A 27967-nucleotide genomic window follows, 5' to 3' on the forward strand; every position below is an offset into this window, starting at 1 on the left:
GGTGTCAAATTAATTAATGACATTATTGTATTGGAAATACTCTGTTTCTAGAAAGCTACTATTACTCTCCATCTTTTTAAAATGCAAGCAGTTACTTTTAAGTTTGTTGTAGTGCTGCGTTGAGGCTTTTTAACTTTTTGTGAGGGCTTAGAAAAATGCCTTATTTGACAATCCTGGAAACTAAAACTCATCCACAAAGCCAGTAAACTACTGGCAGAAACCAGAAAAAGTGCCAGTTTCGCCCCTCCCCCTTCCATGTATTCCAACTCTAATCTTGTGGGGCCATCTCTAGGGATGAATCTGTGTTCATTAAGCCATTTGACCCCCCCCTGAAACGGCCTACAAGGGTGCCAGTCGTAACTGTTCTAAAATATTTTTCTGTAGATGAAATTGCAGTCTAGGATTCAGTGCTATACTCACATCTGTTCTTATTTTAACACATCAGTTTAACCACAGAGGTTCTTCTGGAGTATTATGACTGATAACTAGAGCTTGTTTTTGCTTGAGCTTTCCAGGATTTTAGCAGCTCATGTTTCTTTTCAATGTGAACAGCATGTACTGCCATGGCTAATTTAATTCATTCTGGCTGATGTGCAAACACTCTTTGATAAGTGTAAACACTTGTATGTTTCTTATTGAACATTACCAGGTGACACATCATATATAATCATGGCACTTTTGGTGTATCATGGTTATAATTCAGCTCGTAGAGCTGCTACATGAAGTGTAGAAGAGACTTTTTTCCTCTTCCCCTTCCCCACCATTAAGGGGGAGGAAGGGAGTTTGCACAGTGCTTTAGCTGACCTGAACAAAGCAGGGAAAACTTGACCTTGTTCCTACTTATTTCAGAAAATTTATCACTTATAATTCTGTGGGTTCTGTTCCTCGATTTCCCGTTGACTGACTGACTAAGTGAGGGACGCTTAGAGGGGAAACTGTTCAGATTAAATTTGATGTCAGATTTAGACTTTTATTTAAATAAGCTTTTACAAAATCGAAGATTAATAGGAAAAAATACCAGTACTGTTTTAAAAACAGATCAAAATTCCTGTTAAGTTCTGCAACTCAAACATTCCAAACTTGTGCTAGTGCATGAGAAGATAAAATTGAAATGGGAAACAAAGTGAAATTCATTAGTCTACCTAAACTGTGGTCTATAAAAAGTAGATTAATTTTATTTTTTAAAATTTCCAGTTTCATTAATTTATGGTGCTTTCTGTAAAATAGGTAAGAACCCTTTAAAAAAGCCCCACCCAAAATAAGCAATTAAAAAAAGCTATTCTCGTTCTGACAGTGTACCTCTGACTTCTGTGCCTTGTTTATCTTTAAAATGAGTGTACTCACTACCTCAAGGGGATGTGATTAAACAGGTTTGAAGGGCTTTGAGGATTTTGATTGTACCACATTATAAAAACACAGTGGTCTAACATTGGCACTGACTTAAGTGAGTGTAAGTATCAAATTTAGCCCAAAGTATTCTTATCTTCATGTTGCTATCTGAAACTTTAGTAACACTTTAGAGAATTATATTGAAAATGATCACTAGACTTTTAGCACTGGAAAAAACATTAATCTATTTTTAGAGATTGATAGCTGTTTAAGTGATGCTGGTTCAAATAATTAGAAAATAAAGTCCTTCCTCCCTCTCCGTGTGCCCAAAATACTAATTGGAATGCCTAATGCAGTGCGTTAATGGCTAATAATGGCTATTTAGATCCATTTTGGAATTTGATTTTTAATTGCACTGGTGGAATTAAGATCATCAGTGCGACACAGTAATACCAGGGGACAGAATAGGTCGTACTGGTGGGAGAGTGACAGAAATGTGTCTATGTGAAAGAAAGTGTAGAGTCAAATGAAGTAAATACCTTAAATGAACCAAAGAGTACCATAGAATCTCTATGGATAGTAATTCCATGCTCTAATAATAAGAATATAGCAATAGGGATATATTACCAACCACCTGACCAGGATGGTGATAGTGACTCTGAAATGCGCAGGGAGATTAGAGAGGCTATAAAAATAAACTCCATAATAATGGGGGATTTCAGCTATCCCCATATTGCCTGGGTACATGTCACCTCAAGATGGGATGCATAGAGAGAGTTTCTTGACACCTTAAATGACTGCTTCTTGGAGTAGATAGTCCTGAAACCCCCAAGTGGAAAGGCAGTTCTTGATTTAGTCCTAAGTTGAGCACAGGATCCCGTTCAAGAGGTTAATATAGCTGAACTGGTGACCATAACATACTAAAATGTAACCTCCCTGTGACAGGGGAGGGAATACCAAAGCAGGCCACCATGGTAGCATTTAATTTCAGTAAGGGGAACTATACAAAAATTAGGAAGTTTAGTTAAACAGAAATTAAAAGGTACAGTTCCAAAAGTGAAATCCTTGCAAGCTGCATGGAAACTTTTTAAAGGCACCATAACAGAGGCTCAATTTAAATATATACCCCAAATTAAGAAAACATAAGAGGACCAAAAAAATTCCGTTGTGGCTTAACAACAAAGTAAAAGAAGCAGTGAGAGGCAAAAAGGCATCCTTTAAGAAGTAGAAGTTAAATCCTACTGAGAAAAATAGAAAAGAACATAAACTCTGGCAAGTGAAGTGTAAAAATATAATTAGGAAGGCCAAAAAACAATTTGAAGAACAGCTAGCCCCAGATTAAAAAAAAAAAAGGCAAATTTAACTACATCACAAGTAGGAAGTCTGCTGAACAACCGATGGGGCCACTGGATGACTGAGATGCTAAAGGAGCACTTAAGGAAGATTAGGCCATTGCGGAGACACCAAATGAATCTTTTGCATCGGTCTTCATGGCTGAGTGTGTGAGGGACGTGCCCAAACCTGAGCCATTATTTAGGTGATCAATCTGAGGAACTGTCCCAGATTGAGGTGTCATTAGAGGAGGTTTTGGAACAAATTGATAAACTAAACACTAATAAATCACCAAAAACAGATGGTATTCTAAAGTGTCCCTACCCTCTGTTTGCCAGAATCTGGGAATGGACTATGGGCTGTTTATCTGTTCTGTTCACTCCCTCTGAAACACCTGGCGTTGGCCACTGTAGGAAGATAAGATACTGGGCTGGATGGAGCATTGGTCTGACCCAGTATGGCTGTTGTTGTTGTTTTCTTATGATATTTGATTGGCCTATGAGTACAGGTGCATCAGTAAACTTTGCAGAGACGCTCATAAGATAAAATGTTTCTGGTAAACATTCTGTGTTTATGATTACATTGGAAGTAATTTATTTTTATTGAATTAGTTAACTAGACATCCTTTTGATAAACAATTTCAAACTAAAGCGCAGTAATAAAAGTTTTAAAAAGATTCTGTACTGTTGACAAATGGAGCATGAATATTAAAAGTACATTTTGTAATTAACTATATGGGCCTAAAACCTGCTGCCTTCACTTATACAAGTAGTCCTATTGATGCTAGTGAGGCTACTTGTATGAGCGAGGCATGCAGGATTGGGTCCCATCACTGTGTGTTGAGATACTGTGGGGGAGTAGCCTGCATTTCAGATTCAAAACTGCTTAGTTTGAAATTAATATGAAAACATTTTGTCGTCTTGTAAATATTATTAAAATATCTTTGAAACAGGAGTAGCCAAAATACATGTATGTAAATTGCCTTTTCTCTTTTAAGGTTTTTGGATTCAAAACATAAAAACCATTACAAGATATACAATCTGTAAGTATGCTTTTATATCTATGCCTTTCAAAACAATGTTGTAAACATAACTCATGAGTAAAAATGGTTTCTCTTTATGCTTGGACAGAACTGAACATATTGTTTTACAGATTTCTTAAAAAAATTATTTCAAGACAACTAATTGAGAGCACTGTTACTTCATTTTAGTAAAGTGTAATGAAGATATTAAACGGCATGCTGGTATGGGCTCTTGTTGCTTGATCTACTCTAAATTGCATGGTGTACAGCCCATTTTAGATCCTTTAACCATGTGGTAAATTCAGAAGTAATTCACATCATGGTTTCTGGTAATACATTAATGGCATCTTCAGTGATGGAACTGCAAAATAGATATTTTCTGTTGTTCTGAATCTCTGTTTCTATAGCACTGTATCAGTAGTATACACTGTATTTAAACAGCTCTATTTTGCATCTACATGAACTCTTCGCTATCCCCATGTGCAATTTTGAATAAGTTATTGCAACTGTTGGTGGAGTTGAGCTTGCCTTAGTTTTATAGGTATAATGCTTGCTTCTGTGGATTGAGTAGTTATACATACGTTTATTATCAAAATATTTTGTAGGATTTTGTTAATTATCTCCTTTGTCTTTTTCCTTTTGTTTTAAACGTGATCCTGAGCTGCTTTCTGCATTCTGAAATGTACAGTAATGTTATGTCGATTTCAGCTGAAGTTTGTGAATATACATGTTTCAAAAATGCAGTGCAGGAAAAAATACAACTTAATAGGAGTTACCTTGGAGGTTGGTCTATTTTGAGCCTCTCAAAGCTTTATTTTGCTTAATTCTGTATATTTTTTTCTTCCTTTTTGTTATAGAAAAATCAACAGTAAATTAAAAATAATGTAAATGTGCCTCAGATATAGTAAAAATAGGTGCCTGATGGATTATCTTTACATAGTTGATGGTAGTTTTAAGACTCTAGATACACGTAACATCATTAAAATGAATGAGAAATGGAATGCTTTTTTAAAAGTTGCTATAAGGTTGCTCTTAAAAGATGGGAGAAGGGAAATGTATTGATGTTAACCAAACTGTATATTAAAATAATACAACTTTGACAATTTTGAAAGCAGTTGATCATACAGTCCAGTAATGAGATTTTCTTGTGCCTGTAAATTGTTCAGAAGGCAACCTAATCGGAATATAACCTCCCACTGAAAGACGTGCCAGCTCTATTCACAGCTAAAAGTGACAGTATTTCTAAAAGCACTTGATAAGTCATTTGAATATACTCTTCCTGCCTTAAAGAACTAACTAGGTATTTATTGGGTGTCTGTCACCATTTCACTCCTTCTGCAGTTCAGCCTGGTCACCCAAAGCTAGAGGGCTTTATTGAATGTTCTGATATTTTTAAATTATAATTATCAAGGGGAGGGCTTATCATAGTCATCATGTTGCATTTCAAGTTTTTTTTGATCTAGTTATTTTAAAATGGTAATTTGTTGAATAGCTCTTAAATCGGAATTAGAGCCCTTCGCAGATACGAAAAGGTATCCACATCCAATCCACAAGCCGCAGATATCCACGGATTTGCAGGGCTCTAAACAGCTCCTCAGGTCGCTGTGCAGCAGTGACGCAGGGCTGTGTCAAGCCCCCGACCACGCGCCCACCTTCCAGCTCCACTTCTCCCTAGAGACCTGCTGCCCCCTCTGCCTCTGCTGTGCTTCCTTCCCTGCTCCAGCCAGGGAGGCTACAATTCTGGGTCCTTCTATGCAGCGCCACCCTCCCCCTGGGGGGCTCGGACACCCCAACGCAGTTACGACAGCTCTAATGCATGCAGCCATTGCCGCCTATCTGTTTAAAGAACCCCACCTTCAAAATGACACTTAACTCACTACTTTCTGGAAGCTGTAGTTTACCTCCTCTTTCCGAGCAAGCTGGGGACTACAACTCCCAGAATGTCCAACACACTGTTGCGTGATTCAGAGAGCTGAGCTGGAGCCTGCAGGCTGGGTGACAGCCGCTATGTTTAGGTGAGTGTGCTGCAGAGCCCTGTGCGGCTATAAAATTTATATCTACATCCATGCTGAAATCCGTAAAAATGGTCTGTGGATATTCACATCCATGGATATACAGTGGATATCTGCAGGTTTCTAACCAGAATGGTCAAGATTGAGTGAAGGATTTTTTTATCCTTCAATCCCTTCTGCCCCCCAAATCCTATTTGTAGGAGCCAGTTTTTTTTCTGGAAAAATGTAAAATAGAATAACTTCTTCCTGCTTCTTAGGACTGTCAGTTTTAGTGAAATGTGGCTTTGATATTATTCACAAGATCAGGGAGTGCTGAAGTGCTCAGTACTGAGTGTCATTTGAAACTGGCACAAATAGTGACAGGTTAAAAACAGGTGAGTAAAAACACTAAATGTGTTATTTCTAAATCAGGTCAGCATATAAGAATTTGTAAGGAAGAGGTGAGGAAAAACTTTAAATATGTAGATTAAAATAAAGTTGGAGGCACAGAGCTTGTGGATGGTAAAGAGGAGTAAAGGATTACTCTTTAAAAACTTTGGGGTTAAAAATGAGGAGGATGTGATAAGAGCCATTGTATTCAGGGCACAAGAGCCTTTGAGATATGTATATTGCCAGTACACCATTCCAGATTTTCTAATATTATCTATTGTATTTATGAACCAAATTTGTCAATGTGTCAGAGGCTTTTGTTCAACTTCATGGCAAGTTTTTGAAGTTGAAATGTAAATCTTTCAGTTATGAGTACAAAAAAAGGTCTTGTTTTTGTGTCCTTACAAGACATATATTTCACTTGTTCCCTGCTTGGTTAACTTGAGACTGATGCAGGTGACTTAATAATGTCCCAGAATCACCAAATTTGCTCTTTGGATGAGGCTTTCATGTGAAAAATGTGCCTAAAGAGTTTTTTGGGTTTTTTCAAGAAGTGGATTGATTGGGAACAGGTTCAGAATAAAATGACTCTACAGCCATGGTAAACCTAGTTTGTAAATGCCACTCATTTGTGTAGAGAATCCAGGAAATATCTTAATTCTTATTATGTGGGCGAAATCTGTACAAACACTTAAACACTAGGTAATCATAAATTTAACTAGGATTATAAAGGGGGTAATTCAGCACAGTATTTGGCCCAAGATAGGGAAAGGATCAAATGCTAGCTTTAGGGCACCATTGAGGAGCAGCACGTTAGTTATGGCATCTATGTATGATATCAGTCCCCAAGACATTCCTTCCCATTGTAGTTACTAACTTTTAATTTAAAAATGAGCAAAGTTGTTGACATTACTAATTTTCTTACATGAATATTGGGGGGGAAAAAATGAGCTGGGGTCCTGTGGAAAAAATTTGATCATGTAATTAAACTGTCATAACAATAGTATATCTGAACTTTGAGCGCTTGACTTTTCAACCTCAAAGTTGTTTTAATGTAGTTTGTTTGAAATCTCAAATAGTATCTACATTAGACAGTTGCATCAGTTTAACTTATAGTTTCTAAATAGTTTTAGTTAAATTGGTGTTCAAACTGTGCAGATAAAGCCTATTGTAACAATTTGGCATTTCAATTACTAGAAAATTATTTGTAAATGTAACTGTTTCCTTCATTTTTATTTTCTTTCCTGTCCTTTACTCTTTCTTGTATCAGACATCTTAAACCACTTGCTCTGAGTTCCAGTATTCTTAAACCCATGTTTTCAGTTTTATCCTCTATTTTCATACACCCAAAATTGTAATCTTTTTATTCCCAATCTCTCCTTTGTTGCCAATCCTCTTTAGTATACCTCTTTTGTACTTGTACACAACTTCTTGCAGTCGTCGTCTTTGAGTAATTAGTTGTGAGTCTGTTCCTTTGTGTGCTCTCTTACTTCTATGCAAAGTTCCTCAACATGGGGAAGGCGGAGGTTTAGTTGCCTCTGGCATGAAGTCACATGCTGAAAACAGGCTGTTGCCTTCTCTTTGGCTTTGAGACCTGTCAGTCAAGTTGATGGATAATCTCTCATGTTTGTATGACAGCCAGGAAGGTGCAGATTGGTCGCATGTTAAATCATAGCCATTTTCAAGCTTAGTGGCTTTTCAAAATTTTGAAGCCACTGAAGCTGCTAGGGATTCCTGTTGGCAGGATTGGCTACAAAAACACAGCTGTAGCTTGGATGAATTAAAAATAAATAAATAAATTGAAGTCTCAGAGGCTCGTTTACTGTCTTACATTTGATTAGTTCTAATTGGATTTTTAAATCAAAACGTAAAATTCTAAATGAGGAAAGAATAGGTAAGATTTGCTATTTTGAGTGTCTGTGTGCCTCCTGTGAGAGACTGAAATCTTGCATAGCAGTGTCTGAGACTGTCTGCCTGGTGCAGCAGGCAGACACTTTTTGTACTCCTGTGCAACTGCATAAAAGATGGAGCAGCCGTGGCCCTCCCACCATTCCCTCTTATCAAGTATGATTGCGAGATGGAATCTAGCGACTGTCCAACCCACTACTCTGAGAGCTTCAAAACTTGTGCTTTTAACAACAAACTGTGAAGAACTTTTGTCGTCTCCACTTCAAATTAGATGTTTCCTTAAAACAACAACAAAAAAAACCATGCTGGCAATTTCTCAGTATATCTTCCCCCGCCCTCCCGAGCAAGATGTAGATGGCATTAAGCTGGCCAACCTCAACATGACTAGTACCCTTAGAGAATGCTTCACTGGCCATGTTTGGTACCATCATTGCATGTGTACTGGAGCAGATCCCCCTCCCACACATTGAAGAAGAGAAGATCTCACTCTACAGTGGCATCATTAGCCAGGCCACTCACTCATGTCAGACTTTGATCTCCAGGAGCATGTGACAGTGGAGGTACAGCAGCCACCTCAATCTGTACCTAAGGGAACCATCATCACCACCAGTTGGGGTCAGTGGACTTCAAGGCTTCCTGTCCTGGATTACAGAGACCCTGAATACTGAAATCACAGTAATTCAGTAGAAGTCCCAAAAGCTATTTGAAATACTAAGCTTTACAACCATTGCTAGGAACACCCTCCCAATCAATGAGGGCGTACTTGAGCTGTCAAAGGTACTATGGCAGACCCTGACAGCTTTGCCCTATACATGTATATGAGTGGAAAGGAGATACTGGGTGATTTCAGAAGGCTTTGAACACTTCTAAACTCTGGGTCTCTGGTGGTATCAGCAGTACAAGAAAAGTCTAGGCCCACAAAAGGCATGTAAAAGAAAAGGACTTTAAAAAAACAAAACAAACCCCAAAAAACCCCTCCAAAACCAAAAACCTGTACCTCTTCAGACACAACATGTATTCTTCCACCTCATTGCAGCTCTGCATTGTGAACTACCAAGCCCTGTTTGCAAAATGTAACTTCCTTAGCTGGGAAAGATAAATTATTTCTGTCTGAAATTCTCCAGGAGAAAGGGGTGGAACTGAAATGGATTATAAAAGGGCTAGGTGGTGGTCAGAACAGCATTGCAAATGACCATGGATGCGTCCAAATATGGTTTGAGATCAGTCACCATGGCTGTCACCATGAAGAAAACCTTATGATTGCTAGTATCAGTCATTCTAAAATGGCTGCTAGCATTCAGGCTTCCCGAAAGAGGTGCAAGCCACCAGAGAGGGACTTGCCTTTTGAAGGGGGCGGCGGGAAGCTCTTTTAGGCGCAGAACAGACAAAGCACTCCATTTACTGAAGGACTCCTGGGCCACATTAAGATTCGTAGGGATCTATACGCTAGCTTCTATCAGAAACAATACAAATAGTAAGCTCAGCAAGAGGCACCTTCCTTCTCCTAGAGCAGACAACCTAACTATCTGCCAAGTAAAAGACCATTATACTAGAGGAGCTGCCCGTTGTAGTCCCTTAGGTTTAGTTCTAGTATAACAGGCAAATCGGTATTGTTCATCACCAACAGCTACCCTGTTCATTTCCACACTGTATTCCCTACCTGTCCCCTTCCCCATTCCTCAAGAGACTTTTCATGAGAGCCTATTCAAAAAAAAAAAAAAAGTTGGCCTTTTTGCTTCATCTAGGAGCAGAGCAGGAGATACTTCAGAAGTAGAGGAAGAGACTCACTTTTGGTACTTCCTTATCCTGAAGAGGAAAGGGATCCTATCCTAGACCTGAGGAGACTGAACAGATATCTATGCCGCCTCAGATTCAGGATGGTAACCCTTGCCTCCATCATCTCATCTTTTCAGACTCAAGACTGAATCTGGCTGTCCTCACAAGACATGTACTTCCACATAGATATCAACCTGGCCCACAGGAAGTCCACTGTGAACCTCAAGGGGCCAAATCACTACCAGTACAAGGTACTGCAATTCAGACTCTACATGGTATCGAGAATCTCCACAGAATACCTAGTGGATGTTGAAGACAGGATCTGAGAAGACAAGATCCACATTTACCCTTACACTTGGTTGATCAGAAGCAGATCCCAGCAGGAGACAGCAACAAGCCTAGAATATATACATGCACATGCTCTCTCTCCCCCTTTTTGCGTGACTTAGATCTCATGGTGAGCTTTGAAAAAACTCTCATCCCATCACAGATTATAGAGTTTGTAGGAGCTATGATCTGTTGCAAGCCAGAGAGAGCATATCTGCACAAAGACAAGTACCTGTTTTTGTGAGGGCTGCTACCAAGATAAAATAAAACCAGCCTATGACCTACAGGCTTGCCTTGGGGTATTGGACCACTTGTTGGCCTGTGCATACATGACAGTGCTTGACAGATTTCACCTGTGGCCCTTATAATTCTGGCTCAGATCAGTCTACTCTCTGCCAAAACACCAGAAGGTCTGAGTACCACCTCATGTTCTTGCAGAACTTGGATGTTAGAACCCAAGAACATGTAGGGGCATAGTACTGTTCTCTAGCTGCCTCCCTGACTAAAACACTAATCATGGGTATTTCAGCGACAGCTTGGGGAACCCAGTGGGACCACCTGCAAGTACAATGGCGTTGGTCCCCATGAGACCTGAGACTTAACTCAGAGCCATCATATTAGGTAGGAATGACATAGAGGCTGTCCTTCAAAATTCCAGTGCAGCTCCTGACAGACTGTGCCTCAGCAATGCACTATATGAACAAGCCATGAATTGCCAACTCATCACCCTTCTGTAGGTCATCAAACTTTGGATATAGAGCCATCAATACAAGATCACCCTGATGGCTCTCCACAACTAAAGTGTCCACAATAGTCTGGTGGATTTCTTGAGTAAACAGGTAACAATCGTAAGTGGTCACTGAAGAGGTCCATCATAGAACAGATACTTCGTTGTTGGGGGAGAGAACTGTTTGCCACCAAGGACAACACCAAGTATCAAACTTTTGTTCCAGAGGATCCATGAGCTTGGGGTCTTTACCAGACACCTTCATTCTGCAGTGGAATTGAGGTGTGCCTTTTCTTTGATTCTCCTGGTCCCCCACGGTGATATCTGAAATCAAATGAGAGAACTATCATCATTTGCATAGTTCCCTACTGGCGAGGGTAGTTTTGGCTGACAGACGTGCTACAGATGTCTGTTTAGTCGCTTGCTCGGTTCCCAGACTGCCTGGACTTGATATTGCAGTGCCACAGTCATATATGTCAGACCTGAAGTTACTACGTCTGAAATACTGGATGTTGGCTGGCTAAGTACCATGGATAGCAAGTTCAGGGTATCCTTCTACAAAGCAGGATGACCTCTACCAGAAACACTTACTTGTCTTAAGGTTTTTGATGTGTAGCCCAACATAGCTTTCACCCTGCAGGCTATACCATCAAAGATCCTCTACCCCTTGCTGCCTACCTTTTTAAAATGCTGTGGCCTAGAGTTCAGTTCCATTAAGGTCCCCCTTGCCTCAATCTCTGCTACCCATCCACCGGTACAGTTATGCTTGGTCATCCTCTTGAGTCATGGTCATGGGCCATCTCCTTTGAACCTATCAGAATGTTCTTTCCTTCATCTCACTCTGAAGACTTCATTCCTACTTGCTGTATTCCTTTGGTTAGGAGAGCAACTCTGAGCACTTATGACTGATTCTTCCTATATAATCTTTCATAGAGACAAGGTGGTGTTGAAAGTTTACGCAAAGTTCATCCCCAAAGTGGCCTCCAATTCAGATGCAACTCAATTAACTTACCGTTTTTCCAAAGTCCCACTCTACACTGGAAGAGAAGTTACACACTGGATGTTTCCAGAGCATTGTTTTACTACATCGATTGTCTGTCCACTTATTTCTGTCAATAACTGGCTATTCCAAAGGCCAAGCCATTTCAGCTCAGAGAATATCTATGTGTGTCTCATATTTTTTCAGTTTGGCTGGTATGTGTGTCTTTCACAGCATCAGGGCTCAGTCCACCAAAGCTCAAGTGATATTCTCCACCTGCTTCAGAAGTGTGCCAGTTTTTGAAATGTGCAAGGCAGTGACATAGAGTAACCACTGATCTTCACCAAATATCTGTGCATTGGACTTAGCCACAAGGGTAGATGCCAAGTTCAGGACAGCATGATTCAACTGATGCAGCTGGTACTCCCTATTTTACCCTCCAGAAGGAGTACTACTTAACTGTCACTTGCAGTGAGATCCACACTGACATGCTTGAACAGTTTTTCTTACCTTGCAGTTCTTCGAGATGAGGATGTCTGTATGAACCCTATAATCCATCCTCCTTCCCTGTTTTCAGTGTCTTCAGCTAACGCAAGTTTCAGAATGTGAGGGAACTGAAGGAGAGTCACAGCCACTCTGCCCTTTATGCCCTTGTACGGGAGCAAAAGAGAACAGGGTGCATGCATGACCTTGATGAACACAGCTATTCCAAAAAGTCTGATCTTCCTCATGAAGCGTATGCATACTTGAAGGGAGATTTACACTGACTACAGTATCTCAAAGAATCACAGTTACTGTGGGGTAACCATTATGTTTCAGCAAAATCTTAAGTTTGCCATATTCTGAATTTCATGGACCAAGTTTAGCTGTGATGTTGAGCTATAAAAGTGATGTGAACGTAAGGTGTATTTTGGGGGGGGGGCTTTCATATGCTGATCCTTACATACCAAAGTGTGATAGAACCTTAGACTCACCTAATGTACTTATGTTGAACTTTAATCTTTTCTTTTTAGATGTGCTGAAAGACATTATGACACCGCCAAATTTAACTGCAGAGGTATGTTTGTGCTGCCTAGGGTCTAGGCTATTAGCTTTTTTCCCCCCTCCAATTTCTCCTTTTGTTTTTCTGAACTAAGGAACAAAGTAAAACTGTCAAATATTAATATAGTGTTTGGGGGAAGAGAGAAGAATGGTATTAACTTAAGATTCCTTCATGAAATTTCAGAGTAACAGCCGTGTTAGTCTGTATTTGCAAAAAGCAAAGGAGTACTTGTGGCACCTTAGAGACTAATCAACTTATTTGAGCATAAGCTTTCGTGAGCTACAGCTCTGCATCCGATGAAGTGAGCTGTAGCTCACGAAAGTTTATGCTCAGATAAATTGGTTAATCTCTAAGGTGCCATAAGTACTCCTTTTCTTCATGAGAAGCTTACTGTGGTGCTTGACACTGTGTAGAAAGTATATTCTTAGCAATTATCTATGAAGGGCTAATGACACAAATAGTTGAAATTTCAGTGTGTACGCCTGAGATTATGACTCAAAGCTGATTTTAAAACAAACTATGAAGTACTCCATTTAATTTGATCAACACTTAATTTACAAAAAATGGGGACTTTTATGGAAATTGGGAGAGAGGTCCTTTCTTATATACAAGAGTCCATAGAATGAAAATGGAGAATACTAGGTTAAGCCATGCTTATTGGTCAGAAGGTACATAACTACACTGCAGTAAATAACCCGTGGCACCAAGTCACAGAGCCCAGGTCAGCTGACTTGGGTTTGCAGGGCTTGGGCTGCGAGGCTAAAAATTGTTCCAAACTAAAAAAACGTTCCTGCTTGGGCTGGAGCCTGGGCTCTGAGACCCTCCTCCCCCGTCCGTCCGTCCCCCTCCCCCCGCCCGCCCCCAATGGGGTTTGAGTCTGGGCTCTAGCCTGAGCCCGAAAGTCTATGCAGCAATTCTTAACCCTGCAACCTGAGCCTCATCAGTCCGAGTCAGCTGACTCGGGCCAGCCACAGCCATGCCGTGAGTCTTTTATTGCAGTGTAGATATATCCACAGGCAGATTTGCTAGAAAGTTGTGGAATCAAGGCTTCCCCTGCATAAGGAATTGAAACTACATCACACTTCAGTATTCTGCCTTTGTTTAAATGGGGCTGCTCAGTGTCACTCTGACTTGGAGCTTTTCCAGTTATTGAGGAGATGTTTTGGGTGCTACTGAGAATTCTGCCTCTTGACCCGCAGTTAGTCTTTCAGCAGGACATCTGCTGAAAGTAAATTAATGTTGCTGCTTCATGTCCGCACTTTTCTCCAGTGGTGGCTTTAGATTTCTGCATGGTAGTACTGGCAGAGGAATGTCTCTGGACACAGTGCATTAGTAGTTCACTTTCATATCATGATTCAGAATGGGTGGATAGATAAACAGAGGCTCTTCAGTATGGATGATCTAAGAGTGTCCGAAGGAGCTTGCTTTGCTTCAGATGGAGCTCTAAAGGGAAGCACCTCCAGCATGTTATCTAACAGAGTGGATTTTAGCATTAATGGGCCATGTTACAGCTGTAATCCTTGGGACTCCAGTCTAAATTCACTAGGATCTCCAGTGCCCTTTTTCTTATCTAGTCAGTGGTATAGTCTCCTTCAGTATTTGTTCAAAATTTTCCAAGGTGTGGGGTGTGTGCCCCAACTGAGGAGCATGGACAGAACTCTCAATCATTTTCCTGAGTCTGTTTAAATGTTTTTAGTAGAAGCTAAATCTCTAGCTGTTATGGTTGCAAAGGAAACTTCAAAACACAATCAGAGGTTAACTGATTCTACAGTATCTGCCAGGGTTTACAGAGAGGCAGAAAACAATAGACTAGAGGTTTAAACTGCCCCATTCATTTCAATGGGTGTTAACTCACACGTCAGTTATGATGCTTTAAATATCATTCTTAACTATTTCACTGTTTGTCAAAGCATGTATGTAAAGAGAGGAAGCATCCTATTAAGATCAATTCCAGGACTTCCAAGAGTAGGAGGGAGAGACGCATAAATGAAGTTGTGTGGGCCTTTAACAACACATGACCAGATGTCATGATTGCTTTCTTTATTTTTCATTATGAAGAAGGAGCTTAGATTTCAGAAATCACTAATATACTGAAATCCTTTTAGTCTAGAATATGATGAAGTGTCCTTAACACAGTTAAATGTGTGTCATCCCAATTGCTCTATTCTGCCTTAGCTGAGGTTGCTCAGAGTTTCATTACTTTCTGTATTTTTGTCTTTTTCCTTTCATCACAAAAACAATAATCCACCTTTGATATCTGAGAAAGTGACTCTTAAACTCCCCTTCTTCTATACACTTTGCCTGCCCCGAGGAGAAGAGGAAGTTTAGTAATTAAGGCACTCAGAAATGAGAAATGATTTTGGGTGCCCAACACGAAGCATCTCTAAGATGTCTGATATTCAGAGGGTGGGTTGTCAGCCAAATCAAGTATCTTCCTTGTGGGGCAAACTAAGTCCAAAACAAAATGAAAAACTATCCAGAACAAGACCATGACCCTCTGTGGACCATAGCCCTTTGCCTAGGGTTTGTGTAACCTTTAAGCCTTTCCTCTCAGGATTCTCTCCCCTTATTTCAGGGATCAAGCTGTCTTTCACCTGTCTTATGCCTCAGCTTCTCTCAGTTCATGCCAGTGTGTTGGGATTTTCCCACAATCTTTAGGTAGGTGGTGTAGAGGAGCCTGGGTCCTCCCAACTACTTCAGGATCTAGCCCTTGCCCTGGGTCCCTGAACTGGGAATCACCTGGCCATCCCAAACTCTAGACTGTCTTGCTCCACGTTTCCTAGGGCCATTTTATACATTTGCCTAACTCACTTAAGCGTTCTGTGGAATCTTCAGCTGAGCCTTTCCTAGGCCCATGGTTCCTTCTCGACAAGGAACCATGCCAGCCTTGACTCAGATCTAGTCCCTGGAGAGCTTCCACAACAAGCTGCTTTTCTTTTGGAACTTTCTTCCAGGACTTCCTCGGTGACTTTCTCGCTGGAGGGAACCTTGGCTGGTTCTCATCTAAAATGGAATCTACCTCCAAATTTTGGTGGCAATATTCTGAGAGAGATCTCAAAATATTGTCTCCCTTATCAGTGCCATATTGGTAGTGGCTAAAGGACTGCTTCAGTTTCCTTCTATACAGCTGTCTAAAGGGTCTAAGACTGTAATCTTCACCTGGAGGTGGCCATTTTAGGAATACTCACTCTTCCATGTGAAAGGAACCATGGTGGTGCATTTTTATATTGGAGTAGTTTGCAAGGTTAGCACTCATTTTTGCTGCCTTGATGGAATCTGAAAGTAGTTGTGAAGTGTCATGGATCCTCCTTTTAAAGCCATGTCAAACTTTGTTCATTTTTGTCAGTTATTTGGGGGTTTTTTGCTCTTCCAGAGGACCAAGTGAATGGCCTGCGCTGTGAGCCTATAAGCCGTCTTTGCAGTTTTTTCCAGACAAAATGGTACTCTGCACTGCACCAGAATTTTCTGCTAAAATAATCTCATGATTCAACCATAATAGTCATCTCTCTTCTGCTCTCATGACCTAAACTGTCTCTTCCAAAGGAATTTACATAACCTGAATGTATGGCAAGCCAGTAAAAAAGACTTTCCCAAAATTGGATGCTTTATTCGTTCTTTGTTGGCCAAAAACTAGAGAGAGCGCTTCCAAGGTGACAGTTTCTGACTAGATCTGAGTGGCGATTTGTGCAGGAGCCTGTCTGTCCTCAAAGTCAGTGAGGGAACCTGTTGGGCAGAGAAAATACAGCTTTGTGTGACTAAATATACTGAGCAGCAATATGGGTATTATCTATTTTTGCTTGACACTGTAAGATAGGTGTGTTTTTGTTTTTTGGATGCTGCAGTCTCCTGGTTATCACTTATTTCTCTTCTGTTTTCAGAGTTGTCTCCTCCTCTTCCCAATTCTAAGTAGTTGCCATCTGTTATCTGATAGATTGATGTATATGAGTAAAGAAGAAAAATTGTTGTTTTTTTAACAGTAAAACCCAGACATTTCAAAGGCCTGGGTGTGTGGTTTTTCTGGGTTTTTTTTTTGTTTACAATTAGCAGTTATGGTTACGTATTGCACATATTTTAGAGTCTCTTGGACCTAATTACGTGAACATGACCAGTTCAGTCCCTGGGTGAATTGTAATATCTTCAAATGAGGCAATTCTGCTGATCAGTGGGCATGGCTTAACCCTATATTCTTGTAACAATAGGTTCTGGTATAAGATCACTTCTGGAATGATGGATTGTTATAAGACAGATTGTCAGATATGAGCAGAATTGCTCTATTGAGTAAGACGTGTGAAGAATTGGGAATTTGCTGGAATTTGAGGGGCCAAGCTATTGGCATGTGCTCCACATCTTGTATACCACCTTTCTGGAATTGATCATTACAGTTCTTGTCAGACCACTTAACCTATTCAGTTACTTCTTTAGACTGTTAATTACATGATATGCATTTTGTAAAGTTAACCTCTCTGATTAAACTAGTTAAAATGCATTAAATTTGAGACTTCATTGTAAATTTTATCTTCCTATCACAGTTGCACAGTATCCTTTTGAAGACCATAACCCACCACAGCTAGAGCTTATCAAACCTTTTTGTGAAGATCTTGACCAATGGCTGAGTGAAGATGACAATCATGTTGCAGCAATCCACTGTAAAGCTGGAAAGGGACGAACTGGTGTAATGATTTGTGCATATTTGTTACATCGAGGCAAGTTTTTAAAGGCTCAAGAAGCTCTAGATTTTTATGGGGAAGTAAGGACCAGAGACAAGAAGGTGAGTTATTGTACTGTGCTTTTTTCCACCCTATCACCCATTCCTTGGTACTTTTTCTAATTAAGATAAATTTAGATGGGATAGGCTTCCAACAGAAGGTATGATTGTGTTTGACTTACTAGTTTAACTTTCAGTTTAAAGAAACGACACATCCGTGTTTTTGATAAGATTCTATTAAAACTTGTCTCTTCCTTGTTTCTCTTATGTCCAAGAAGATTCTGAATATTTATGCTAGCCATAGGAATTTCAGACCCCCTCTTCAAAGGGTGTTTTGCATCATATTACATCAAGTTGGTGGTGGATGGTGAATTTTCCCATTCACCTATACGGGCAGCAGCTTCAACCAATTGAAAGATAGGACTATTCTAGTTTTGGTCCCTTTAGTGGATGAGCTGTCCAGCTCCTCTATTGCCTTTATTCTTCTGAGGCATTCTGCTACTCCTTTACTTCAGGTACTTGTAAGGCTGAAATGCGATGAGCCACTGTAATGTATCTGGATTGCCTTAACTATTCAGCAGAACTTTCTGCTTCCACTTTACTTGGCTTCTGTTCTGTAGGGATGAAACTTTCAGGGTAATAGGCAAGGCAGAAGCTGCCATCAGCATCCCTTTATAGCCTGCCTCCATTGAGAGCATCACCTTTTCAGTTCCTATACCAGCCTCTCAATCAGAGGAATCTGTCAATCCCTGAACTGAGAATGGTACAAGGCTTTCAGGGCCTTTAACTCCTTGCTAGTAGACTTAGTGGCAGCCCTGCAAAGGCTGTCTGGCACAGGCAGGTCTTTGTTCACATGCTGTGGCTACAGCTTGCTGATGGTAATCTCTCGTGCCTCAGGACTTCAGAGTATTATTTTCTCACTTCTGCATCCTAGTCAAAATATTTTTTCCAGCTACATTGGGGTCTCTTTCAAATTCAGATCATCAGTCTCCCTCCTCTTTCCCAATTTCATCTGTAGTATTACAGCAATTCAGACACCTACATTGGAAAGGACTGGAGTTGGTGTGTGTATGTCAGCCCCAGTCCTTTTCAGGGTAGGTCTCTTTGAATTGCTCTAGCACTGCACAAAAATTATGTCTGAGAGTTGGACTGCATTTAGGTTTTTATACATTTCTTAGCATCTAGATCTCTATACAGGTTGACGTGTTCAAAGGCTCTTGGTTGTGGAAGCATCAGTTGAGCAACTGGATAGAAAGCTGGCTAGATTGTCGGGCTCAACGGGTAGTGATCAATGGCTCCATGTCTAGTTGGCAGCCGGTATCAAGTGGAGTGCCCCAGGGGTCAGTCCTGGGGTGGTTTTGTTCAATATCTTCATAAATGATCTGGAGGATGGTGTGGATTGCACCCTCAGCAAGTTTGCAGATGACACTAAACTGGGAGGAGTGGTAGATACGGTGGCAGGTAGGGATAGGATACAGAGGGACCTAGACAAATTGGAGGATTGGGCCAAAAGAAATCTGATGAGGTTCAACAAGGACAAGTGCAGAGTCTTGCACTTAGGACGGAAGAATCCCATCCACCGCTACGGACTATGGGACCGAATGACTAGGCAGCAGTTCTGCAGAAAAGGACCTAAGGGTTACAGTGGACGAGAAGTTGGATATGAGTCAACAGTGTGCCCTTGTTGCCAAGAAGGCCAATGGCATTTTGGGATGTATAAGTAGGGGCATTGCCAGCAGATCGAGGGATGTGATCGTTCCCCTCTATTCAACATTGGTGAGGCCTCATCTGGAGTACTGTGTCCAGTTTTGGGCCCACACTACAAGAAGGAGGTGGAAAAATTGGAGACAGTCCAGCGGAGGGCAACAAAAATGATTAGGGGACTGGAACACATGACTTATGAGGAGCGGCTGAGGGAACTGGGGATGTTTAGTCTTCAGAAGAGAAGAATGGGGGAGGATTTGATAGCTGCTTTCAACTACCTGAAAGGGAGTTCCAAAGAGGATGGTTCTAGACTGTTCTCAGTGGTAGCAGATGACAGAACAAGGAGTAATGGTCTCAAGTTGCAGTGGGGGAGATTTAGGTTGGATATTAGGAAAACCTTTTTCACTGTGAGGGTGGTGAAACACTGGAATGCATTACCTAGAGAGGTGGTGGAATCTCCTTCCCTAGAAGTTTTTAAGGTCAGGCTTGACAAAGCCCTGGCTGGGATGATTTAGTCGGGGATCGGTCCTGCTTTGAGCAGGGGGTTGGACTAGATGACCTCCTGAGGTCCCTTCCAACCCTGATATTCTATGATTCTAACTGAAGAGATTGTCTGCTGATATGTTAGAGGGAGCAAATTAAAACGGTCTTATGCAGATAGCCACTTTAGCCAGTCATAAGAGAGATGAGACCATTAGTCCATATATCTCCATACTGACATAGTACTGTACCGAAAAAAAAAACCTAACAATTTCTATAATTACATGCATTCTGTGCTGAATACCAGTCTTTGACAAAATAAATAAATAAAAATGATCAAATGAACTGAGATGAAGAGGCAGATTGATTCTTAAGCAAGATGGTTGTATTTCTCTAGAGTACCCAAGGACAGAGCAATTCTTGAACTTTTGGATGCCTTTAAAACTTTATCCTCCACTTTGAAGACTATGCCAGAATAGTCATAGGACTGGAAGGGACCTCGAGAGGTCTTCTAGTCCAGTTCCCTGCACTCATGGCAGGACTAAGTAGTTATCTAGACCATCCCTTACGGGTGTTTTGTCTAACGTGCTCTTAAAAATCTCCAATGTCCACAGTGTCCCTAGGCAACTTATTCCAGTGCTTAACTACTGACAGGAAGTCTCTCCCCCCCCCAAACTGCCTTTGTTGCAATTTAAGTCCATTGCTTCTTGCCCTATCCTCCATGGTTAAGGAGAACAATTTTTCTCCCTCCTCCTTGTAACAACCTTTTCTCTATTTTAAAACTGTCATGTGCCCCATCAGTTTTCTCTTCTCCAGACTAAACAAACCCAGTTTTTTCAAATCTACCCTCATTGATCATGTTTTCTAGAGCTTTAATCATTTTTGTTGATCTTCTCTGCACTTTCTTCAATTTATCCACATCTTTTCTGAAGTGTGGCTTGCAGAACTGGACACACTACTCTAGTTGAGGCCTAATCAGCATAGAGTGGAAGAATTACTTTTCATACCTTGCTTACAACACTCCTGCTAATACATCCCAAAATGATGCTTGCTTTTTTTTCCAACAGTGTTACACTGACTCATATTTAGCTTGTGATCCACTATGACCTCCAGATCCAGTAGTACTCCTTCCTAGGCAGTAATTTCCCATTTTGTGTGTGTGTGCAACTGATTGTTCCTTCCTAAGTGAAGAACTTTGCGTTTGTCCTTATTTAATTTCACGCTATTTTCTTCTGACCATTTCTTCAGTTTGTCCAGATCATTTTGAATTTTAATCTTATCCTCCAAAGCACTTGCAACACCTCCCAGCTTGGTATCTGCAAACTTTATAAGTGTACTTTCTATGCCATTATCTAAATCATTGATGAAGATATTGAACAGAACCGTACACAGAACTGATCCCTGTGGGACCACACTTGATATGCCCTTCCAGCTTGACTGGGAAACCACGGATAACTACACTCGAATGGTTTTTCAACCAGTTGTGCATTTATCTTATAGTAGCTCGATCTAGGTTGTATTTCCTTCATTTGTTTATTGGAATTTCATTGAGACAGTTTCAAACACCTTACTAAAGTCAAGGTACACCACATCTACTACTTTCCCTTATCCACAAGACTTGTTACAGTGTGAAAGAAAGCTTATTAGCTTGATTTAACATGATTTGTTCTTGGTAAATCCATGCTGACTGTTACTTATCACCTTATCTTCTAGGTGTCTACAAATTGATTGCTCTATTTTCTTTCTGGGTACTGAAGTTAAGCAGACTGCTCTAATTCCCTGGGTTGTCCTTATTCCCCTCTTTATAGATCGGCACTATATTTGCCCTTTTCTAGTCCTCTGTAATCTCACTCTTCTTCCTTGACTTTTCGAAGATAGTCGCTACTGGCTCAGATATAGCCTCAGTCAGCTCCTTGAGTATTGTAGGATGTATTTCATCAGGCTCTGGTGACTTGAAAACATTTAGCTTGTCTAAGTAATTTTTAACTTCTTTCCCTATTTTAGCCTCTAGTCCTACCTCATTTTCAATGGTATTCATTAAGTTAGATGTCCAATTGCTACTAAATGTTTTGGTGACAACTGAAACTAAAAAGTCATTTAGCACTTTTGCCATTTCCACATTTTCTGTTATTTCTCCTCGCCCCCCCTTCATTTGAGTAATAGGCCTACCCTGTCCTTGGTCTTCCTCTTGCTTCTGATGTATTTGTAGAATGTTTTCTAGTTCCCTTTATGTCTCTAGCTAGTTTAATCTCATTTTGTGCCTTGCCCTTTCTAATGTTTATATTCATCCTTTGTAATTTGACCTAGCTTCCACTTTTTTTGTAGGATTCTTAAGTTTTGAGTTTCAGATAATTGAAGATGTCCTGGTTCAACCTGGTGGTTTCATGCTTATCTTTCCTATATAGTGGGATAGTTTGCTCTTGTGCCCTTAATTATGTCTCTTTGGAAAAACTGCCAACTCTCTTGAACTGTTTTTCCCATTAGGCTTGCTTCCCATGCGATCTTACCTACGAACTCCCTGAGTTTGCTGAAGTCTACCTTATTGAAATCTATTTTCTTTATTGTGCTGTTTTCACTCCTACTATTCCTTAGAATCATGAACTCATAATTTCATGATTACTTTCACCTAAGCTGCCTTCCTTTTTCAAATTTTCAACTAGTTCATCCCTATTAGTCAAAATCGAATCTGGAACAGCCTCTCCCCTAGTGGCTTTCTTCTCTGTCTGAATAATAAATAAGTGTCTCGGTAGTTGACTGTTACGGAGGACGTTGTCCTGTGCTTTGGATGATCTTGTTAGTTTGTAAAAAGATTCGTCCACCTCCTCTTTCTTGTTAGGTGGTCTGTAGTAGACCCCCTACCATGACATCACCCTTGTTTTTCACTCCTCTATCCTTACCCAGAGACTTTCAACAAGTCTGTCTCCTATTTCCATCTCAGCCTCAGTCCAAGTGTATACATTTTTTATGCAGTAGGCAACACCACCTCCCTTTTTTCCCTGCCTGTTGTTCCTGATCTAGCTGTGCCCTTCTATACCAATATTCCAGTCGTGTATTATCCCACCAAGTCTGTGATGCCAGCTGTCAGTTATATTTATTAACTAGGATTTCTAGTTCTTCAAGAGATGTCCTTGTGGGTGCTCCACTCCAGGTGTTGGTGCGCCCTTGTGCCTTTGCTCAGAGATTTTTACAGCAGCATTTGCACTGGCCACACATGCGCGGTGCCTGCCTCACGCACTGAATGTGCCTCAGTTACATGCTTGTGGTCTGGGCTCCTCTGTTCCTTCTCTACCGTCCCCGTCCTGAGACAGAGCTCAGCAGTCTCGCTCAATTATTTCTCACTTTAGATAGTAAACTAGTTTTTTTCAGTCAGATAAGTTTCATTTCCCCCTTCTCTTAAAAAAAAAAAAAAAAAAAAAAGAGTCCTTCCTGGTTTTTTTTTCTGTCTGACAGTTTATACAATGCCTGGCTTGCCATGTTTTAACACAGGTTTCAGCGTAGCAGCTGTTAGTCTGTATCCGCAAAAAGAAAAGGAGGACTTGTGGCACCTTAGACTAACAAATTTATTAGAGCATAAGCTTTCGTGAGCTACAGCTCACTTCATTGGATGCACTATGTGCAGAGAGGCCATCCCTATCTCTGATGGCCATTCTCAAGGTTAACTGTTCAGGGGAGTCGCACGTTCCCCAAAAATGTGCCCACTGCAGTAAACTGAAGACTAGGGCACAAAAGGATAGAGACCTGAGACTCAAGTTAATTCTAATGGAGAAGTGCTTCAGACCTGCCTCTGACCCAGGTCAGAAGTCTTATTTTAGACAGAGTCCTCCTAAATCCACTAAGGACAAGAAAAGAACAAAAAACAGCTAGCTTCATCACCTCACAGAGACCAGCCAGCATCCAAACAGTCTCCAACCAGGTCTGTTTCGTCGGTGCCGACAGCTCTGCAGCTTAGCACATATGATGCTCTGGGCACCTCTGGCACTGTCTGTACCCCAGTTGCCGGTACGCACTGCTCCGGTGCCGAAGCTACGGGCTTAAAGTTGCCTGCCTCTTCTAATATGGTATCACACAGCACTGCAAAGGACTCTGTGCCTTCTCAGCTGAGCCTGCCTGTGCTGCACACAAAGATGGTTGCTGTCTTGGCACTGACACACCTACGACCTATGACTCCGAATACAGTGCTGCACCAGTCGGCACTGGCTGACCCTATGGCACCGCCATCGCATCCAGTGCTATATATTCTGGCTCCTTCAACCTCGGGACCACAATTTATTCATTCCAGCGATTTGCTAATCTTGCCAACTCCAGATTCCTCATTATTTGGTACCGATCTCTCACCGGACCGTTGGCACGGCACCGACAGCTATCCCCTAATCCCTCTCACTTCCTCCACTTCGTCGTCCTCATCACTAGAAAAGTATTCACCATACCATTTCTCCCCACTTCACACTCCTATCTGCATGGGACCATGGAGACCGAGGTCGTCATATTCCAGGGACTTACCACCCTGTTATGGACATCTGTGGATGGGACCACCCGTGCCCTTCCCCAGGCAGTGGCATTATTGGAACCCATGGGGGTCCTACAGCAGCTACCACAGTAGCCGGTATATCTCCTCCTGTACCCGTTCACGCTTCTGCAATGGACGGACAAGAGCAACCTGCAACAGTGCACGCAGACGAGGAGGCACCTGAAGCCACCCCAAACCCTCCTCCACCTCACCAGAAGAGACTGTTATGTCCACACCCCCAACAACAGTGGATGATTTTACTCGTTTTCAAGACCTCTTCAAAAGAGTGGCTAATGAGCTCAAGATCACTCTGGAGGAGGTATTGGAGACTCAGCATGAGCTGATGGACATATTACAACCTTAGACGTCCTCCAAGATCACCCTACCTGTTAAGGGAGCCATTATGGACCCTGCCAAGAATATCTGGCAAACCACAGCCAGCAAACCCCCTACCTGCAAAAGGGCAGACTGGAAATATTATGTCGCCGCTGCCTCCTCCTGCTCAGAATTCCTTTTCACACACCCAGCACCAAATTCACTGGCGGTAGAAGCAGCCTACCAAAAGAACAAACAGCACCATTTCCGGTGCACTCCCTCTGACAAGGACAGCAAAAGAATGGACCTACTCGGCCACAAAGTTTATGCATCATCTTTGCTACAATGTAGAGCGGCAGACTATGCAGCCCTACTGGCCAAATATGATCACTGAAATTACGGGAAACTCATGGACTTTATTAATGACATCCTAGAGGACAAGAGAACAATTCAAAGCAGTAGTCTCTGAAGGGCAGATTATTTCCCGCATTGCATTGCAGGCTGCCTTTGATGCTGTGGACACAGCTGCTGGGTCCACCGCAACAGCCGTAGTGATGCACTGGGCTTCATGATTTACCTCTTCTTTCCCACGCGAGATACAAAACACCATGGAGGATCTCCCCTTCGATGGCGAGAAGTTATTTGCAGCAAAAACCAGTGAGGTGCTGCACACTGTGAAGAATTCCAGAGACACGCTCGGATCCTGAGGCATCCATACAACGGCAACTAGAAGAAGATAATACAGGTATCAGTCTTTCCAACACGCATGACATCCGGCCTATACACAACAACAGAGGCCATACGATCACCAGCAGCAATGCTACCAGAGACCCAGGCATCAACGACGCCTCATAACCTCAGCACCGTCCCAACCCCCTCCATCTAATAAGCAAATTTGAAGCCTTGGTCCAGGATATAGAAGAGCTCCCACCCATTCCAGCGCTTATATTTCCCATCCAACCCCTTTGGTCACAGTTTACTCCCATTCTACCACAACTGGTGAGTCATCACTATGGACAGATGGGCCCTAGAGGTCATCCGATTGGGCTGTTCCACCCCCCTTCCTATCCATACCCCCCACCCCGTCCCTCTTCAGGGACTCCTCTCACGACAACTTGCTCCACCAAGAGGTGCAACATCTTCTACAAATAGGAGCAGTTGCAACAATGCCTGATCAGCACAGGGGAAAGGGTTTTTATTCCCATTACTACTTTTGACAGAAAAGAAAAGTGGGGGATGGCGACCCATCCTTGACCTCAGGCGACTCAACAAGTTCATCAAAAAGCAAAAATTCAAAATGGTTACCCTCACAACCATAATTCCAGTGCTGGAGCAGGGAGATTAGTTTTCAGCCCTTCACCTGTAGGATGCTTATTTTCACATAACTATACACCCCCGCCCACAGGCGTTTTCTCAGATTTGTTATGGGCTCAAATCACTACCAATTACAGGGTTCTGCCCTTTGGCCTCTCAACAGCACACCGCATCTTTTCCAAGATTCTCACAATGGCAACGGTGCACCTACGGAAAGGAGGAGTCAATTTTTCCTTACCTGGATGATTGCCTGCTCAAGGCACAGACTCTCGGGGAGGCCATCCAAGCCATGCAGATGACCATCGACTGCTTCCAGGGTCTGGGCCTATAAATAAAAACAAATGCATATTAACTCCTACTCAACTACTAGAGTTCATAGGCGCTCATCTCGATTCCATCTCTCCCACCTGACAGATTCAACATCATAAAGAATCTTATCGCCAAGTTGCAAAACAGGTCACTGTCCGGGACTGTCTGCAACTTCTCGGCCATATGGCCTCTTGTACTTTTGTGGTCAAAAATTCACTCCTCTACATGCGGTGCCTGCAGGGTTGGATGACCACTGTGTACAGACCGCGAACGTGCATGGCCTGAACAGACTTCTGTCCATACCTACCAAAATCAAGGACTCACTCACATGGTGGACTCTTCCACACAACCTCTGCTCCGGAGTCCCATTCGTGCAGGAGTTCCCATCTGTTGTTCTTACCACGGATGCTTCCCTCCCGGGCAGGGGAGCATCCATGGCACACCACACCACTCAGGGACTCTGGTCACCTAGAGAAGCTTCACTACACATAAATCTTTTAGAGCTTCGAGTGGCCTGCAATGTCTGCCTCCAGTTTCTCCCACACAACCAGAACCAACATCGCCTACATGTTTTATATAAACAGACGAGGAGCTAGATCTCACTTGTTCTGCTATGAAACTTTGGAATTGGTGCCTCCATCATGATATCCAAATTTCAGCCTCCTATATATCTGGTTCACTATACGCCACTGTGGACGAGCTCAGCAGATCTTTTCCCCTAGATCATGAATGGGAGATAAATGATACCATCCTACACAATATATTCAAAATATGGGGCTACCTGCCACTGGATCTTTTCGCAATTGTGACCAACAAAAAATGCCCGGAATTCTGTTCCAGAGCAAGCCTAGGAAAACACTCAATGGGAGATGCATTCATCATCAAATGGAGCGACAATTTCCTATACGCATTCTACCTCATACCCCTTTTTCACAAAAAATACAAGCGGAGGGGGCCAGGGTAATACTAATAGCTCCTATGTGGCCCAGACAGGCATGGTACCCATTTTTAATGAGGATGTCAGTTTGCCCATCGATTCTCCTCTTCTCTCCCCCTGCCATCACCCCAACCTATTATCACAACACAGGGGTCAACTACACCACCCCAATGTAACGATGCTGCACCTGAAAGCATGGCTCATCAGTGGCTCTCTAATGAGGAGCTAGACTGCTCTGAATGGGTACAGAGAGTACTATTACATAGGTGGTATGTGTGGATTGTGTTCTGCTATCTCCAAAAATGGACTAAGATCACTCACTGGTGCTCCACCAAGCCAACCACTCCTGCTTCCGCTAGTCTTTCACTAATACTAGACTGTCTTTTAGAACTTAAACTATCTGGGGTCTCTGCTACTAGATGTATCTTTATGGAGCTAAAAATTATGGCGTTTCACAATAAGACTGGAGACACTACTATCTTTGCTTATCCCATCACTAAGCAGTTCCTCAAGGGACTCCAGACTGTATACCCGGAGATTAGACCACCTAGTCAACCCTGGGACCTACACTTGGTCCTCACATGCTTGAGGCACTATCCATTTAAGCCGCTTGCAACATGCTCCCTCCTACATCTATCCATAAAAACTCTGGTTTTAGTTGCCATTGCATCTTCCAGACATGTAGGAGAACTTGGAACGCTTATGGCTGGCCCACAGTAGACCATATTTTTTTTAAGGACAGAGTCACGCTTCAGATGCATCCTAAATTTCTCCTGAAGGTGCATTCTTCCTTCCACCTCAATGAACCTATCCATCTACCAACCTCCTTTCCTAAACCACATGCGAACACTTTCGAATCAGCAATGCATACACT

At 41.9% G+C, this 27967-nt stretch overlaps 1 protein-coding gene across 1 annotated transcript in view; it reads left to right on the plus strand.

Annotated features, from left to right (window-relative positions):
• Positions 1-27967, plus strand: part of PTEN (phosphatase and tensin homolog) — a 90293-nt gene that overhangs the window by 39820 nt on the left and 22506 nt on the right. The window contains exons 3-5 of the mRNA XM_074959025.1: positions 3659-3703; positions 12794-12837; positions 17352-17590. Coding sequence (XP_074815126.1) covers positions 3659-3703; positions 12794-12837; positions 17352-17590 — 328 coding nt within the window. The remainder of the gene's footprint in view (positions 1-3658; positions 3704-12793; positions 12838-17351; positions 17591-27967) is intronic.

This window comes from Natator depressus, chromosome 7 (genome assembly GCF_965152275.1).
Source record: "Natator depressus isolate rNatDep1 chromosome 7, rNatDep2.hap1, whole genome shotgun sequence".
NCBI classification, from domain to species: domain Eukaryota; kingdom Metazoa; phylum Chordata; order Testudines; family Cheloniidae; genus Natator; species Natator depressus.